Source organism: Acipenser ruthenus, chromosome 20, assembly GCF_902713425.1.
Source record: "Acipenser ruthenus chromosome 20, fAciRut3.2 maternal haplotype, whole genome shotgun sequence".
Taxonomy (NCBI): Eukaryota; Metazoa; Chordata; class Actinopteri; order Acipenseriformes; family Acipenseridae; genus Acipenser; species Acipenser ruthenus.
In genome coordinates this window covers 848,507-864,926 of record NC_081208.1, presented here as the reverse complement: position 1 = coordinate 864,926, position 16,420 = coordinate 848,507, and the positions used below count along the sequence as shown (strand labels likewise).

At 44.1% G+C, this 16,420-nt stretch overlaps 2 protein-coding genes across 7 annotated transcripts in view; both read left to right on the top strand.

Moving 5' to 3' along the window:
* The first annotated feature begins 428 nt into the window (after positions 1-428).
* LOC117962306 (large ribosomal subunit protein eL22) lies at positions 429-5,078 on the top strand. Its single transcript, XM_034904888.2, has 4 exons — positions 429-528; positions 2,302-2,406; positions 2,904-3,028; positions 4,925-5,078. Exons 1-4 carry the CDS (start codon positions 517-519, stop codon positions 5,067-5,069), a joined length of 387 nt encoding a protein of 128 aa, XP_034760779.1. The 5' UTR covers positions 429-516; the 3' UTR covers positions 5,070-5,078.
* A 183-nt stretch (positions 5,079-5,261) lies between these two features.
* Positions 5,262-16,420, top strand: part of LOC117425604 (chromodomain-helicase-DNA-binding protein 5-like) — a 39,235-nt gene continuing 28,076 nt past the window's right edge. For all 6 annotated transcript variants that reach the window (XM_058992998.1, XM_058993000.1, XM_058992999.1 and 3 more), the window contains exons 1-2: positions 5,262-8,600; positions 13,484-13,650. In XM_058992998.1, the coding sequence (XP_058848981.1) occupies positions 8,534-8,600; positions 13,484-13,650 (234 nt within the window). In that variant the 5' untranslated portion in view covers positions 5,262-8,533. The remainder of the gene's footprint in view (positions 8,601-13,483; positions 13,651-16,420) is intronic.

Here is a 16,420-nt window from a genome sequence, read left to right as displayed (position 1 = left end):
GAATAGCTCTGCAGTACGCAGTGTGAAACCTGCCCCTTGCGTAAGGCTGCATCCATACCCGCATGTTAAAAAATACACAAGTCCTTGTAAAAGTTGTAAAAAAGCACAGAGAGGTATGTGTGGTGAAGCCCATTTAAAAACCATTGCAAACCGTGGAATTGGCGACACAGCTAACTCAATAACAATTCATATATTTATTTTTGTCTTAATGGTGTCATATTCTTGTGAATATCTTCCTGTGCAGAGTCCCTATTGACAGAGACACTATAATATGCTAATATGCCTATTCATATATTGTAGTTGCAAAATATTCATATAATAATTAGGCATGGCATTGCATCCAGAGGTAGTTACAGTGTACTGTCCTGCAGTGTGCTTAGCTGTAATCGAGCACAGAGTGCAAGAGCGGCATCGATTCCCTCTGCCGTCGATTACAAGTTAGCTCCCCTCCTTCCCCAGATAGTGTCAAAGCGCATGCGCCGAGCTGGCTCTTCCTTTCTGCTATAGTTGTTCGCCATGGCTCCAGTGGTCAGTATTTCTATGCTTTGAAAATTGTCAGAATTATACTGTTATTTGTGTCCAGATCCGGCCAGCGATCCACAAATATAGTGTCTAAGACATTGGGGGCCACACATCCGGAGAATAATCCGAGAAATAATTGATGTTTGTTTTTTAAATGTGTGTTTTTGTTGGTGACTAGCTGTGTGCGAGGCCTGCTTTTTGAAAGCACGTTGTAGCTCTCTGAAACGTAACCCCCATCGTATCTGTGCACTCGGTCCTGTGTCGGTACCTTTTAATCGGGTGTTTAATGCGTGATATTCTGTGTTGGGTTTATTCACTGTACGAATCAGTTCTGTGTTCTGATCCAGTTATGGGAGTAATTGGTTTTAGTGAGGATGTTTTTCACTGCTGCTATAAAAGTTTGGGGTAAACGGGGTAAGGGGGGGAATCGGGTTTAAACATCTATAATCATTATCCTGCGCTTTAATTTGTGCATGTCATTTTTAAAATGTGTAATCGAGAAAAAAAATAATTTAGAGGAGGTTAAAAGAAATAAAAAAAACACAGTTGCTCGTGAACTGCCGCATTTACGTCCAGTTGGTGAAATTATTTTCTTGATACAGTATAGAAAAGTGCATTGGTGATCTTTAAAATAATAGTAATAGCTACAGTATTAAAATCCTTTTGTGAATGAATCTTGTGTTTGTGCTGATCGTTGTGTGTTTGTTGAAGTTTGACGCTGCGTTGGTGCTGCACGGTTTTAATCGATACCGATTTGTTTTCTAGTTTAGTGTTACGGTATTACAACAGTATGAAAGATAGTTCATGAAAGTGTAAAGGTGTAGCGCAGTATAGAGGTCGCGCTGTAAAATGAAAATTTTATAAGTTTCATTGAATGAAATGCAGAGGTGTAGCTCACCATTAGATTTAGTGTTTTTAGTTAGTGTATTGCCACAAGCTGGTTTGAAAGCAGAGTGCTCCTTTTTAATCAGTTTATAAAATGTTTTTGATCAAGAAGTATTATGACAGAGTATTTCTTGAAGAAACGTTGTTTGACATGTTATTTGGCTGTGTTTTTGCAAGCTTACGGATCATGAACTAACTAATGTTACATTATGTAAGGTAATGCAAGATGTCGTGCCAATTGAGAACGGCATAGTGTCTGTCTCAAAATAGATTGTGGATAAAACGAACCTTTTAGCTTATTACCAAGAGCTTTATTTTAATGACATGCTGGGTTCTCGTTATGCAAGGGGAGGACCTGACTGTAAACAATTATTTTATCATAAGTAAGGCTTGAGTAATTCTGAGCCCCCCAACCACCGATACCTGAGCAAGGAACCGGGTTGATTCCTGGTGCTTGCTTCGTGCATGTGGGAGGGAGGGAGTGTTAATTTCTGTGTGAAGGAGCACTGCGCTGTGCACTGCTAGCTGTCAGTATCTTCATTATAGCACCTTGTGTTTGTGGGCAGATGTGATGGAAGTGGGGTTGTAGCCACCAACCTGCAGATATACCTTAAAAAAGTTTCACACTTTGCCCATTGTCCCTGGCAGATTTTGAAGGTTGGTCACAGGAAAAAAAAAAACATTGCAAAGTGGACACCTGTACTTGGCTCAGCTTTCTGAATTGACTTCCTGGGAATATGACTCTGGTTTATGCACAGTCTGTTCAGTGGCAGGGCAAGTTACAGAGCTGTGATCATTTTTGCATTGCGTGATTTAGCTCAAGTCCAAAGGCAGAGTTGGGATCAAGATGTCGCTTGAGCACAGGTTTAGTTTTCTTCCTTATTTGAATTGCAGAAGAAGCTAGCAGCCAAGGGGGGCAAGAAGAAGAAGCAGCTCCTGAAATTCACCCTGGACTGCACCCACCCTGTGGAGGATGGCATCATGGATGCTGCCAACTTCGTAAGCATTGCACGCTTCATTTATTCAGCTCAGCTGTTCCTGTGTAGTGGACTGCCTGCTGATTTGAAGTGCTGTTTACTGTTTACTTTGTCATAATCCCACCTGTAGTGTTACATTTCAAACCAGGAAATAAGAAACGTCATTGGGCTTGAGAACAAGGATCTGGATTAACTGTATTCCAACATTTACTGGCAGTATTCAGGGAAGGAAATAAGATTCCTGTTGCATCAGTTTGATCCATTCCTGGTTTTACTATGAGTTTAATAAGACACACTTGAGCTTGTTGCCTATACGCATTGGCTAAGCTTGTTGTAAAACCTCCTATGCACTAGTCTTATGTCCATCCCTGGTATTAAACTGGTAGGTGCAGTAGAAAGCTATGATAGAAGCTCCGATAGCTTCATAGTGTTTATTTGAGGGGGGCGAGCGCTCCTGTATGTTCATGCTGGGTCAGTGCCAGTGTCTGTGCTGACCTGTCGGGTGCTGTGCTTTCACAGGAGCAGTTCCTGCAGGAGCGGATCAAGGTAAACGGGAAAGCTGGGAACCTGGGCGGGGGAGTGGTGACCATTGAGAGGAGCAAGAGCAAAATCACAGTGTCCTCTGAGGTCCCTTTCTCCAAGAGGTGAGTGAAACCGCGTGGCAACGCACGACTCCCCATTACATAGCAGTCTGATCCAGTCCTGCTTTTACTATCAGTTTAATGAGACACACCTGAGCTTGTTACCTGTGCATATCCAAAAAGTAGCTAAGTGTGTTTGGGGTGGGGTGGGGTGCTTTTACATCAGAAACGTGTCATGTTTACAGTGCTGCTGGGTACAGTGTCTTCTGGAGCACCTTGGTGGTTCTGGTTGTAAGGATATTAACATGTTCTACAGTGGTGTGTTTGTCTCGGGAGATTCCACAAGGCTGTGTTCTGTTCACTAGCAGTTCTGCTTTAGCTCTCATTGCGGATTTGATAAATCACTGCCCATGTCATTTGGGTGGTCATGGACCTGAATTTATATATGATCAGGTTATCTGTCTGCTTGGGCTAAACAGTGTACAAGAACGAATTTAAACAAATCTCAGCTCATTGCTGTAGTTACTTCACCCGAAAAGGATTGAGAATAGTACAGAGAAATTCAGCACAGTCCTTTAACCCTTTGCGGTCCATTGTCGGACTGGGTCCGACATTGCAATTATTCCTCACAGGTCCTTTGTCGGACTGGGTCCGACATCATTATAGCAACGCAATAAACGGGTGTTTAGTCGTTTTTTCTCCGGAAAAAGCCGAGAAAACCATTCAATTGCCGAGTGGTAGCGACAGGAGCCGAGACAAGTCGGGAAAAAAAAAAAAAAAAAAAAAAAAGGCGTATTTCATGAATAGTCATACATGGTATCAGGTATCAGATAATGGGCGTCCATAATAAACAAGCTGGCTAAGTGCGTCAGCGCACTGAGACTATCATGGACATTTGCAGAGCTTTTTTCAGATGTTATAGTAATAAAATAATGACTTTGATCGCATTATTGAGGAGTTTGGTGATAAAACGAGTGATCTGGAGATGATCGATCGGTATGTACGACTATTATTATTATTATTATTTATTTCTTACACAGCTGAACGCTATAGCAAACAAAAGGCTGGGGAGGGGCTGGAGATGCCTAGTGTGTGCTTTGTTGATATGCAGGGCCATTTAAACCCGTTTGACTGTGAAAAAAAATACTTTTAAACAGCGCGTATAAAATTAACTGCGCGTGTGAAAATTAATTATTCCTGGCGTGCCTGACGCGCGATTAATAAATGGACCGCAAAGGGTTAATGAATTGAATGCCTCTCAAGTATTTTGATGGTATTATTATGAACCCTTGAATTCAGCACTGGTCACACCTTCCAGCAATGCTGGTGTCTTCTTTCAATGTATCTATAAAGGATCACTTACAGCCTACCTTAAAAACCTGTATTAAAACCTTGATATAAAATGCACACACAATCCCTGTGACTTCCGAACTCTCAAGAGTTCTGTGGCATATTTCTGTAATGTTTTGGAATAGGCTTGTTTAATCGATGGTACTGGAAACACTTGATAGTAAATTGTTTTGAGCACTGTTCAATATTAATGCCATTTGAATCTGCTTGAGCACGTTCTGCATGATTTTCCTGTATGGAATCTACATATCCAAGCATTCAGCATGCCTCACGCTTATTGCATTTAATATCCTGTCCATCTGGGCCAAGGGGGGGAAATAAAAATGTTGTTTTAGAGGAATAATTTGTTTGGACCTCCTACAGCAAACACAGTTGTTGAAGTGGGGACTCGTTCAGCCTAGACGAATTGTAATATTTAATACAGTTTAAAACTGGTCGTTGTGAACTGACCATTACAGAACTGGAGGTTAAAATGGGGGGTAATCTGGGCTGATAGCATTTTAATCGGACTTGGCCATTATGTAACCCTTACCTGGGTAATACCAGTGCCCCCATGTGAAGACTGAACCTGGCCTCTGCTGTTTGTTTTTCCCCTCCTCTCCCATTCAGGTACCTCAAATACCTGACCAAGAAATACCTAAAGAAGAACAACCTGCGTGACTGGCTGCGCGTGGTTGCGAACACCAAGGAGAGCTATGAACTGCGCTACTTCCAGATCAACCAGGACGAAGAGGAGGAGGAAGATGAGGATTAATTCAACCAGGACGAAGAGGAGGAGGAAGACGAGGATTAATTCAACCAGGACGAAGAGGAGGAGGAAGACGAGGATTAATTCTGCGCTACTCATCCGGGAGGATTTTGTACATTCACTTTAATAAAAAGCCAAACAAAAAAAAAAAAAAAAAAAAAGAAACGCTTGCTTCTGTTCACTTTGTTTATTCCTCTAAAAAGGGGTGATCATTAAGAAAAACGTGCGTTGGGTTGTGCTGCTGTAGAGATCTCTTTTAAAATATATATATACATACACACATACACAGGCGCTCCTCGACTTGCGACTCACAGCTCTTCCGACTCTTTTTCATTATTACCCTGCTTCGACTTTACGATATCGACACGGCGAGACGCGAGCCATGCGTCGTGTGTCTGATCCGCAGTACCTGTTGTCGTCCCCCGGACTCAGTCACTTAGCGTTTGTTTTTTTATGCATATAACTTTTTTTTTGTGTTTTTAGAATGTATTTGCCCTTAACAATGTCTGATAAGAGCAGTGAACTCAAAACCAAACCTAAGCCGCGAACTCTGTCACATGACGAGGGGCTTAACTTCAGGCGATCGTAGTTCCAGCTAGGAGTACCGCACACACACACTCAATATGTCATTGGAAAGCCCCGAGTCTGTACTTTTAAACAAGCCAGGTATGTGCCCGAGTAATTAGTGCGTAACCAAACTGAGCAGCTATGCAGAATGCTTCTGTAGGGACGTTTACTGTACCTTGATCAATCCTTTCTCCCACTTGTTTCAATACAAACCGCTTGGATGTTTCGCCTCAATCAGCTGACTGCGTCCAAAGCAAGCCAGCTTGGTGATTCTCAACATCCTAGTCGTTTCAGATTGCTAATGCAATCTTCTCATTTTCCTAGCGGTTGTTAACCAGTGCCAGGTTTTTGGTTTCAAACAGTTACTCCTGTTTTGTATTTCTAGTATTTGCCCTCACTGCCTGCCTTTTAAGCTGGGCCTCGCAGTCTCTTATTGGGATGGCTGTTCATTCGGGCTCTTTGCTTGCGGTTCAAGGTGAAGTGCCCCCATGCAGTTTCTCCTTCACATCCTGAGCTGTACCAGTGATGCAGTGTGTTCATGTTCACCTTGTACTGATGCAAGCAGAAGCGTGCCTCTTGGTCTCGCTTGAGTAGCGCAGGGGCGTGCCAGGTTGTTGGGTGGAGGATGCTTGAGTTCAGATTCTCTGTCTGCCTCCGCAATGTAAACTAACTGGACTGTAATCGGGGTTGGCCTTTTATAGCCCTGTGCACAGAAGGCTGAACGGCGTGAGGTTAGCACACAGGCCCCAGTCTGAAACTGGGTCCAGGTAATTTTAAGAGTGACCCGTGGAGGAATGGAAACAATTCATCACTTCCATTTCTATGTGCAATTTTAATACTAATGTCATGGTTCTAACGCGTAAAATATTTTAATTACTCGTTCAAAGACCCAGCCTAGTGCTTTTGAGCTCCACCTCCTGTTTTAAGCAGGATATGAATTTTAAAGCCAGCTGTTCTTCCTTAGGGGGCACATTACACCAAGCTGTGATAGCACCATCACACTTCACAGGTTAGAATTGCTGTTGTGTGCACACTGGGGTGAGACGGCTATTACAGGAATACTTGACTGCAAAGAAGCAAGCTGTTTAGGTGTTGGGTTTGGGGAGGATCAGGAGTCCAGACTTGCAAAAAAAAAAAAAATAATGCTGTACTTTATATTAGCTATGGTGCCATCATGCATTTGACTTCTTGGTGTTCCTAAATTCAATTAAAAGGTGCATCTCACTGGGATGGGTGGCCTTCAGGACCGTTGGCAGCTGGTAGAATTCAAGGGGGGATGTTTTTGTGACACGTCCAGGTATTTGAGGTTTTATCCTTTTAATAGTAATTAGATTTTGGCAACAAAAAGATTCCATTATGGAACTGCTTGAAAGAATGCAATCCCTTACACTTTGCCAACTGTCTCCATTCCATAATCTGGCAGGTGATGTCATTTCTCTTTATGCCATTTACCATAAATAAAGGTCCAATTGTATTAATGTGTGATAGGGGCCAATAGCAGATCTTCTGCTTGGATTCAGCAATGTTACCTCGAGTCCGAGACTGGTGCTAATTGAGGGTGATGATCCCACATGTTCAAGTCGTCCTGGCTGATGATTTTAAATCCCTTATTTGAAGTGCGGTTGGTACCCTTAGCGGTGTAGTTGAACCTTTCATCTTGGATGTGTTTTCTTCATCAGAGTTTAAGTGTTTAAAATTGCAGCAGTCGCACAGTTGAGTGTGTTGGACTGGTTTAGCTCCCTGAGGGAGATTCCAGCGCTGGTGTACGCTGTTGGTTTTCAGCTGGTAGTGCTGGTTAGGAACTGGTCGTTTTAATGTGTACTGTACGGTCGTATAGTGAACTGTTTGTGGTTTACACGCCTGTGTTAATCTATGTTTTATAGTCCTGTGAGTCTAAAGGATTAATTAATTCCTCACCCAGCTATTTTTTTTGAGTTTCTGAGTCGAGCATGTTATACATGAACCTCCATGGAGGTATGCTGTAAAGCGCAATACATTCTGTTATAAACAGCAGTGCTTAATCGCGTCACTTATCAACACCTTGACACCCAGAAAGAGCGAGTACGGTAATTGAAGGGTTAGACAGCTTTTTTATTTTATTTTTTGTTTGTTTTCTGCATCAAACGCAGATCATAAAAAAGTGCAACGAGAATGTATGAGCATGCTTTACAGAAAATGTTTAGCAAAATATATATATATTTATATACACCAAAATTAAATACAAATAAATAAAATACACGAATGTCATTCTCCTAGAGATACAAAGTATGCATATTCAATTTAGATTATTGTTACGCTAAATAAACCGTGTACACAGCTTGCTGGTATTATGCAGTTTGTATATCAGTAACAGGGAGGGGGTAGACGTATCTAATGATAATTTGAAGTGACTGGTGCTGTGTGTGGAAAGTTTCCGCCTCGCTGTATACCGGTGTGACTATTTAAAATCTCACGGACTCGACAGACACAACCGCAGCCACTGCAATTTTGCCATTTTTAAAAACACCGGGCAGACGAAAAACTGGTAACTAGGCTGCACCGCTACTAACTAGTCGTGTTCAAAATGATGGGATGGGATTGCCATGGCAACAGACCGCACGTCACAATCTGGGCATGTGTGTTCCATTTTTGTCTCTCTTTTTATTTTCAGACTGGAGGATTTGAGAGAGAGAGAGAGAGAGAGAGAGCCAGCGAGAGAGAGAGAGAGGAGAGCGGGGTTTTTTTACGCTCCTTAAAAAAGAAAAAAAAGGCAGCCATCTTTCTTAAAAAAAACCTCACCCTCTCTCTTGCCAACACAATTGTGTGCATGCAGTTCAAAAACCCGGCGAGGCTGGCATTCCCGAGGATAAGTTTCAATACTTTAGAGATATATATTATCGAATGGTGTATCATATGCGGTGAAGATGCCGGGGTCAGTGAGTAACGAAGGCGAAAGGCAAGACGAGATGGATTTTGGGGACGATATGCCAGGTAAGAGATGGTGGGAGGAGAGAGGAGGGGGGTGTGAGAGAGTGAGAGAGAGAGACAGAGAGAGCTGGCGTTTAGATACTGATATCACAACATCCCAATTGCCTGCGGGAGAAAAAAAAACGGGCTTGCCTTGTGCATTTGTATATAGAAAAGCGAAAAGAAAAGATATATTGTTATCATAACGCTAGAAAGCTGCATGCTGGGGGTGCATTTCCACTCGCACAGCAAGCAGCTCGGGACCCGCAGCAGCGCGCAGCCTTTCCCAATTACATTACACGTCTTTGTAAATACACGACTAGGCGGTAGCATTTGATGGTGCAAACCGATTGCCGTGTTTTCAAGATGAGAAAGGAAAGCCAGGTCCTCCTCGGTCTGCATTGTGAGGTCGTGATTGCGCGGAAAGGGGAGGAGATGATGCTACAGCAGGACTAGGCGCTTCTGTGTTTTTGAAGTTGGCCACATCAGTGTTTTCTGCAAGCAGGAAGGTGAATTCAAATGAAAGAAATTGACTGTTGTAGTAGAGTCACTCGCGACTAGTATATAGCCGGATCATTATCTGTGTCATAAATCTGTAGGCAAGAATGACATTCAAGTTTATTTTTCTTAGCGATGCGTATGGAATGATATTATTATTATTATTATTATTATTATTATTATTATTATTATTATTATTATTATTATTATTATTATAATAATAATAATAATAATAATAATAATATCTTTTTATACAAGCGTGACTGCATTAAAAGAAAAAAAAACATATTTAAAAATATCTTCTGTCGGCACGGTTTTATCCATGAAAATAAAAAGTTAGTAAATTAATTAGCTATGGACGATACACAAAGCATTATTGTGGTGCAGTGATCCCCCCCCCCCCCCCCCCCCTGTACAGTATGGCTCTTGCATTCCATTTCAAACTGCGTTCCAAAGTAACGTTCCATCAAAGACTGTAATAATGCTTTGATTGCAACGTAGCACGATGTAGACATGACGTGTAGATACCGAGCTGGAAAGTTCGCTTACTTTGTATTATTCCTTCTATCTGTATTGGCGTTAGTGGGTTGATCAAAGCACCTTAATATACTGTCTGAGTGCGTGTGTGTGTGTGTGTGTGCTGGCTGGCTGCATTCCTACAGAAACTAAACACCGCAACAGTGCTCTTCTCAAACCGTGCAATCTTAAGAGTGACGCGTTCAGTGAGTGACAGCGGTTTATTGACAGCAGCCACGTGCGACCTTGGAGGGAAAGCAGACTGCCGGTCCTGTCCCGTGCAGCGCTGCTGTGATGGGTCTTGCTTTATTGCCAGGCTGCTGCGTTTCGTCTTATTACCGGGCGGTGATCTCCAGTGGCTAGTTTGGAAAAGATGTATTGCTGAGCTGTCGTGGTCAAATCAAACCAAAACCTACAATTAAAATACTACCGCCATGAAGCACTGTTCTTACTATAGCGTACAGCAGTACATGCTGCCTTTTAGTGCTGGAGTGAGCATGGGGTTTTTATGCTGGAATGTTCATGCAAATGTTATTTTGTTTTTAATAAAAGCCTGCATCAGTCCAATCAGATCAATGATGGTTAACCACGACCTGTTGATCAAGACTAAATAGCGGCATTGTAAACTGCCATCAAAGGATGGTGAGTTTAATATTGGATTGCCATATGATACTCTGCCACCAGGTGGCACTGTGTGCTATGCAAAATTGTTTATTTATTCAAAAAGGTAGGTGACGGGGCGGACTGAGTGTGAGGGGGAGGGGGAGGGGAGGAGAGGGGGTCGGGTCTTTCTGGTTAATGCAGAATAGTCAGATGTCAGAAAAATGTTGATGGGGGGCTCCCGAGTGGCGCATCCAGTAAAGGCGCTCCGCGTGGAGTGCAGGATGCTCCCTATAGCCTGGACTTTGCCGGTTCGAACGGGCTTGTCTGTAAGCTGCCCGGAGCTGCGTTGTCCTCCGACGCTGTAGCTCAGAGTCGGCTGCACGGTGAGTCTGCAGTGTGTAAAGAAGCGGTCGGCTGACGGCACACACTTCAGAGGACAGCGTGTGTTCGTCTTCGCCACTCCCGAGTCAGCACAGGGGTAGTAGAGGTGAGCTGAGCCTAAAAAAATAATTGGATATTCTAAATTGGGAGAAAATACAAAAAATAATTGGCGACTACTAAATTAAAAAAGAAAAATGTTGAAGTGGTGAAGTGCTTTGCAGTGAGGGTGGAGTGAGTACAGTTTTTATACAACGCTGTCACTTAAGTCAATAAAATCAGTTGATTCATACAAGGTTTTTTTTTTTCCTAGCTTGTTCGGTGCCTTGCATGGAACATGCACTGAATTTAAATTGTATTGATTCTTTGTTTGCATAGACACCGGTGCTACAAACACGGCATTGAAATATATATATATGTATATTTACCAGAGCAAAATTCTTTCCCAAATACCAGCCTCGTCACTTAATTCAAGGGAAAAACTAGAGGGATTGGTGGCTCTGTCAGAACGAGTTAGTGGAAAAACAACCTGCACAAGGTAAAGCAGTGCTGGGGAAATGAAGCCATCATCTCGGATTAGGAAACAGTTTCATCTCCTCAAGACAGCTTTGACAGGTACAGCAGAGGATTGCTCTCAGGATCCCCACACCAGGAGATGCTTGGCTGAGCCTTGGGGTAACTTCACAGTGTCTGGGAGAGAGGACTAGCTAGCCCTTGAGACGCTGGGAAACATGCAGAGGATCTGCTTGCTGAAGTCTCGCTTCATCTGGGGGAAAAAAAAAAAAAAAAAAAAACGTGTCAGATTTCAGAATTAAAAAAATTGAAAGTGTTTCTTTTGAAGGCAGTTAATGTAAGGAGCTCCACAATCTGATTTGCTAAGCAGAACTGGAGTTTTTGAGTGGGAAGTATTGGGTTTAAAACTCTTGACAGGCTGTTAACAAATAATAAACACTGACGCTCACTCCAGCTGGGTCATGTTCCGCAGTGATGTTTACCATCGTACTCCTATCTCAAGTCTCATGCTTGCCCTGTGTGTTTTTACCACACTTCGGCATGCTTTTACCATGCTATACCAATTACCCCGATACAAGAAATAAGCAGATGTGCAGACTCTCTCCCTAGGTGATTGCTCTTCATGTCACACGTTTGTTGCTCGTAGCTTTTCGTGTGTTGGCTTTTTTTAAAATACTCCTATCACTGCCCCCTCTCCCAATATAGAGGGGAGGCAGCATTCAGCCGTACACACAATGACAAAGCCAGAACAGGCTCATTATACTCTGTGTTGATGCGCTGGCATCTCTGAAAACACAACCACAATTTTGGAGGTTAGGGACAGTGCTGCAGCAGGACTCTGAAAGGTCATACCAACCCTGAGTGTCATTTAGATTCTGTGCAGTACGTCTAAATAAATACAAACTAAAATAGAGGCTGTAATGAGATGCACGTTGTAAAAGTCTGTGCATTAGTGGTCGGAGCACCATTAACTTGATATCTCTGCAGCTATCCTGTCTGCGGGCTAATGCATTTTCCTGTAAGCTGCACGCAGTATGTAATGCCTCTCCGAGCTGCTGAGCCCTTGTTGGAAGGTCAGGTCCTTGCTGGTGTCCATGTCTCTCCACACGGCCCGTAACAAGAGGGCAGCTGACCTGCACAAGATCTGCAGCCTGTTCTCTCAGTATGGGGGCCCCCATTCTAATGACAAGCGGGCTGAGTCCCAGTGCGTTCCCCCAGTCTGTCTTCCTTGCATCACCCTGTAGAATGAACTCGTTTTGCTTCATAAAGTCGAATGAAACCTGCTGAATAATGTTGCGTTATCATATTGAATTACACAGCGCTTTCTAGTTATCCGTAGACTTGACAAAAGACTGACAAAAATGGAAAAATGTGACATTTCAAAATCTCCAGTGGCTAACAGCAGATAAGGGTTTTGGTTTTTCGTATGGTACAGTAGTAACACATTCTGTGTTGCATAACTCTGTTGATTCAATGATTTAGTTCCTCCCAAATTACGGACGCCGTTGTTTTGTGTTGAGTGATGAACACGTTTAATCGCTTTTAATTAATACCTGAACAACTTCCGATTTCTTGAAGGTAATTACTGTTGGAATAGGGGTTTCTGCACAGCGCTGTGAGGGGAATGAGATCTGGTGGAGAAAGGGGATTAGAAAGACTTCAGGAAGCAGCATGTGTTTGCGATGCCTCTCGTCTGGGTTGTAAATTAGTAATAAGACCACGATTTCCAGTCTGGATGTTTCTACAACACTGACCTACATTGGCTCCTTAAGAAGTCTGCAGCACTCCTTGACTTCTGAACAAGGATCCTGCACTCTGTTTTACTTCCCGTGAAGCATAGGCGTGATCCCGGCCCTGTATTATAACACTGCAAACCCATCAAGGGGGTCTGAGGGATCAAAAAATTCCCCCTCAGATGGAATTACAGCGGTGAGCCATTCCTGCCCTTTGCTTATATAATGTACAATTTACCTTTTAAATGTTTGATTCCTTTTTTATTTATTTATTTATTTTTTATTTAGAGTGACCAATTATTATTTTTATTTATTTTCCCCCCCCCCCAGATTTGGAATGTCCAGTTATGTTTTTTCTCGTTGCACCCCTACAGTGCCCCGGCCTGCTCGCTAGGGGTCCTGTGAGATCAGTGTATCGTTGCACCCCTACAGTGCCCCGGCCCGTTCGCCGGGGGTCCTGTGAGATCAGTGTATCATTGCACCCCTACAGTGCCCCTGGCCCGCTCGCTGGGGGTCCTGTGAGATCAGTGTATCGTTGCACCCCTACAGTGCCCCGGCCCGCTTGCTGGGGGTCCTGTGAGATCAGTGTATCGTTGCATCCCTACAGTGCCCCTGGCCCGCTCGCTGGGGGTCTCGCTTATTTCTCTGCTGTTGTTGTTTCCCCAGACGAGGAGGAGGAGGAGGAGGATGAAGCAGAGCCGGCACCAGTGCCCCTCGCTGCTCTCCAGGGATTCTTCAGAGAGGACGACCCCGTCAAACAGCAGCCCAAGAAGAAGAAGCCGTGCAAACCCAAGCAGGGAAAAACCACCCAGCTGAGCAAGAGGAAGAAGGAGGTGATGTGCTGACACTTCTCTTACTGAGAGTCATTTCAATCAATTCAGTAGCATAAAGCCATGGCAGTGATGCTGATACTCAATTACCATCATTAGGGTTAGCATAAATAGCATTATTAGTATTATTAGTAAGAGTAGTAGTAGTAGGAGTAGTATTAAGGGTATTAATTTACATTTAATAAGTTAAACATTCACTTTTGTGTTAGGGTTACACTGAGACACACACACACGCACACACACACTGAGACGCACACAAACATACACACACACTGAGACAGACACATACACACACACTGAGACACACACAAACATACACACACACTGAGACAGACGCACACGCACACACACACTGAGACACACACAAACATACACAGACACACACACACACTGAGACACACACTGAGACAGACGCACACGCACACACATCGATTCCACTGGCTCACTTGTCAGCAGTAAGATCTGTTGCTCTCTGTGGTAAATATTGACCTCCGCTTCACCTCGGACGCTGTTCCTGCCACTCCGGTGAATAAATCTTGCTATTGACCTGCAGCTCGAGTCAGCCTCTGTTTATTTAAGCGTGGATTTCTCCTGGGGCCTGTGAAGCAGTGCAGTCCTGCAGAGGCATGTTCAGCGGAGGGGGGATACACACAGTATTATTCAGCTAACCTTTCTCACTGAAGCAGCCCCCCGACAGCTGAACTTTAAAATGTGTTAACTTACAACATCTGTGGACGTTAAGAGCAAACTTGTTTTTTTTGTTTGCATTGTAACGCCGTAGAAGATGAAATCTTCCCATCTCTAATAATCTCTTGTGAGTGGCCACCTGCTTTTACCAGCCGCTTACAGTATTGCTCCATACAAGCGAACGAGGGAGGTACCTTGAATAAGCAGCCAGTGATGTCAAGGTGGCGTCTGGCTTCTCAAGACTGGATCCAGCTTCATTGCCTTGAAAGAATAGCAGTGCATATCAGTGACAGGCTGACAGTGTGAGCGTTTCTGCTTTGGTGAACACACAGCATGAAAATTGATTGCCAGCAGCATGCAGTACACACGGCACCAGTAGGTGGCGTGCTCTGGTGACTCCAGTGTGCTCCTCATCTACCCTTTCAGCAGCAGTGACTGCAGTACAGGAGAGCACACAGCCCTGTGGTCAGTCGAGATTTGAGGAAGCAGTGGAATGCATTCCTGCCATTGCCAGCTGCATTGTGTTCAACTTGAACCCTGCCCCTTTCTGCACAGACCATGAGCCTGTTTTTCAAGCAAGGCACAGGTGGACCATGTGGCTTCACACAGTGGGACATAAACAGCGCAGTTCTAATCAGGCAATTTTGTACTGTATTGACGGGCTAAACTGAAAGTGATCATTGGGGAATATAAACCAACTGGAGTGTCAACAGGGCGCGCTGTCTCGGTTTACAATGTCACCAGAACCCTGCTGGAATTTAATTCAGTGTAAAACACTGTGATGCCATTGGCTTTTCTCACTGGTGTGCTAATGCTTGATTAACGCAGCCCTATAATTTTATACACCTTTCGTCAATGTGCTGTCAGATTCTGAGTTTCATTTGAATTGTCTTAGTCTGCTCTACAGCACACTCCCTCAGACTGTTCATATTTCCATCTCTATTGTATTGTGAGTGAGATGAGGTGCTGCGGTCCCCCCCCTCCCCCCCCAGTGTTGTCTAGACATGCTGTAGAGTACAGCCGCTCGCTACGATGGCTGGCCACATAACAAGCTCGTTATGCAAACGCATCTGATTGGATGCTGCGCTCTCATTGGCTGCGGGCGGAAAAGTCCAGGCACTGTACAGTCCAGTAACCATAGCAACACAGATGGGCTGCTTGATGAGAAAGTGCTCGTCTGGCTCCTGCTGCTGCTGCTGCTGCTGTGAATCTGGCTGGGTCTGCACTGTACACTCATACCTGAGCACAGCAGCTCTGTGAATCTGGCTGGGCCTGCACTGTACACTCATACCTGAGCACAGCAGCTCTGTGAATCTGGCTGGGTCTGCACTGTACACGCATACCTGAGCACAGCAGCTCTGTGAATCTGGCTGGGCCTGCACTGTACACTCATACCTGAGCACAGCAGCTCTGTGAATCTGGCTGGGTCTGCACTGTACACTCCTACCTGAGCACAGCAGCTCTGTGAATCTGGCTGGGTCGGCACTGTACACTCCTACCTGAGCACAGCAGCTCTGTGAATCTGGCTGGGTCTGCACTGTACACTCATACCTGAGCACAGCAGCTCTGTGAATCTGGCTGGGTCTGCACTGTACACTCATACCTGAGCACAGCAGCTCTGTGAATCTGGCTGGGTCTGCACTGTACACTCATACCTGAGCACAGCAGCTCTGTGAATCTGGCTGGGTCTGCACTGTACACTCCTACCTGAGCACAGCAGCTCAGTGAATCTGACTGGGTCTGCACTGTACACTCATACCTGAGCACAGCAGCTCTGTGAATCTGGCAGGGTCTGCACTGTACACTCCTACCTGAGCACAGCAGCTCTGTGAATCTGGCAGGGTCTGCACTGTACACTGAGCACAGCCACAAACAACAGCTATATTCCAGTGTTTTATTATGAAACAAAGCACTGTTAATACCTGCAGAAATATATTATTATTATTATTGTTATTATTAGTATTATTATTACGCAGTTGATCTAAACTGTGGCATATTGGCACAGTTTAAACATGTGTAATTTGGTGAATGTTTTGTTAATGAATCGCAAGCCCTCTCCTGTTCCACATCGTTATGCAGCATGCTT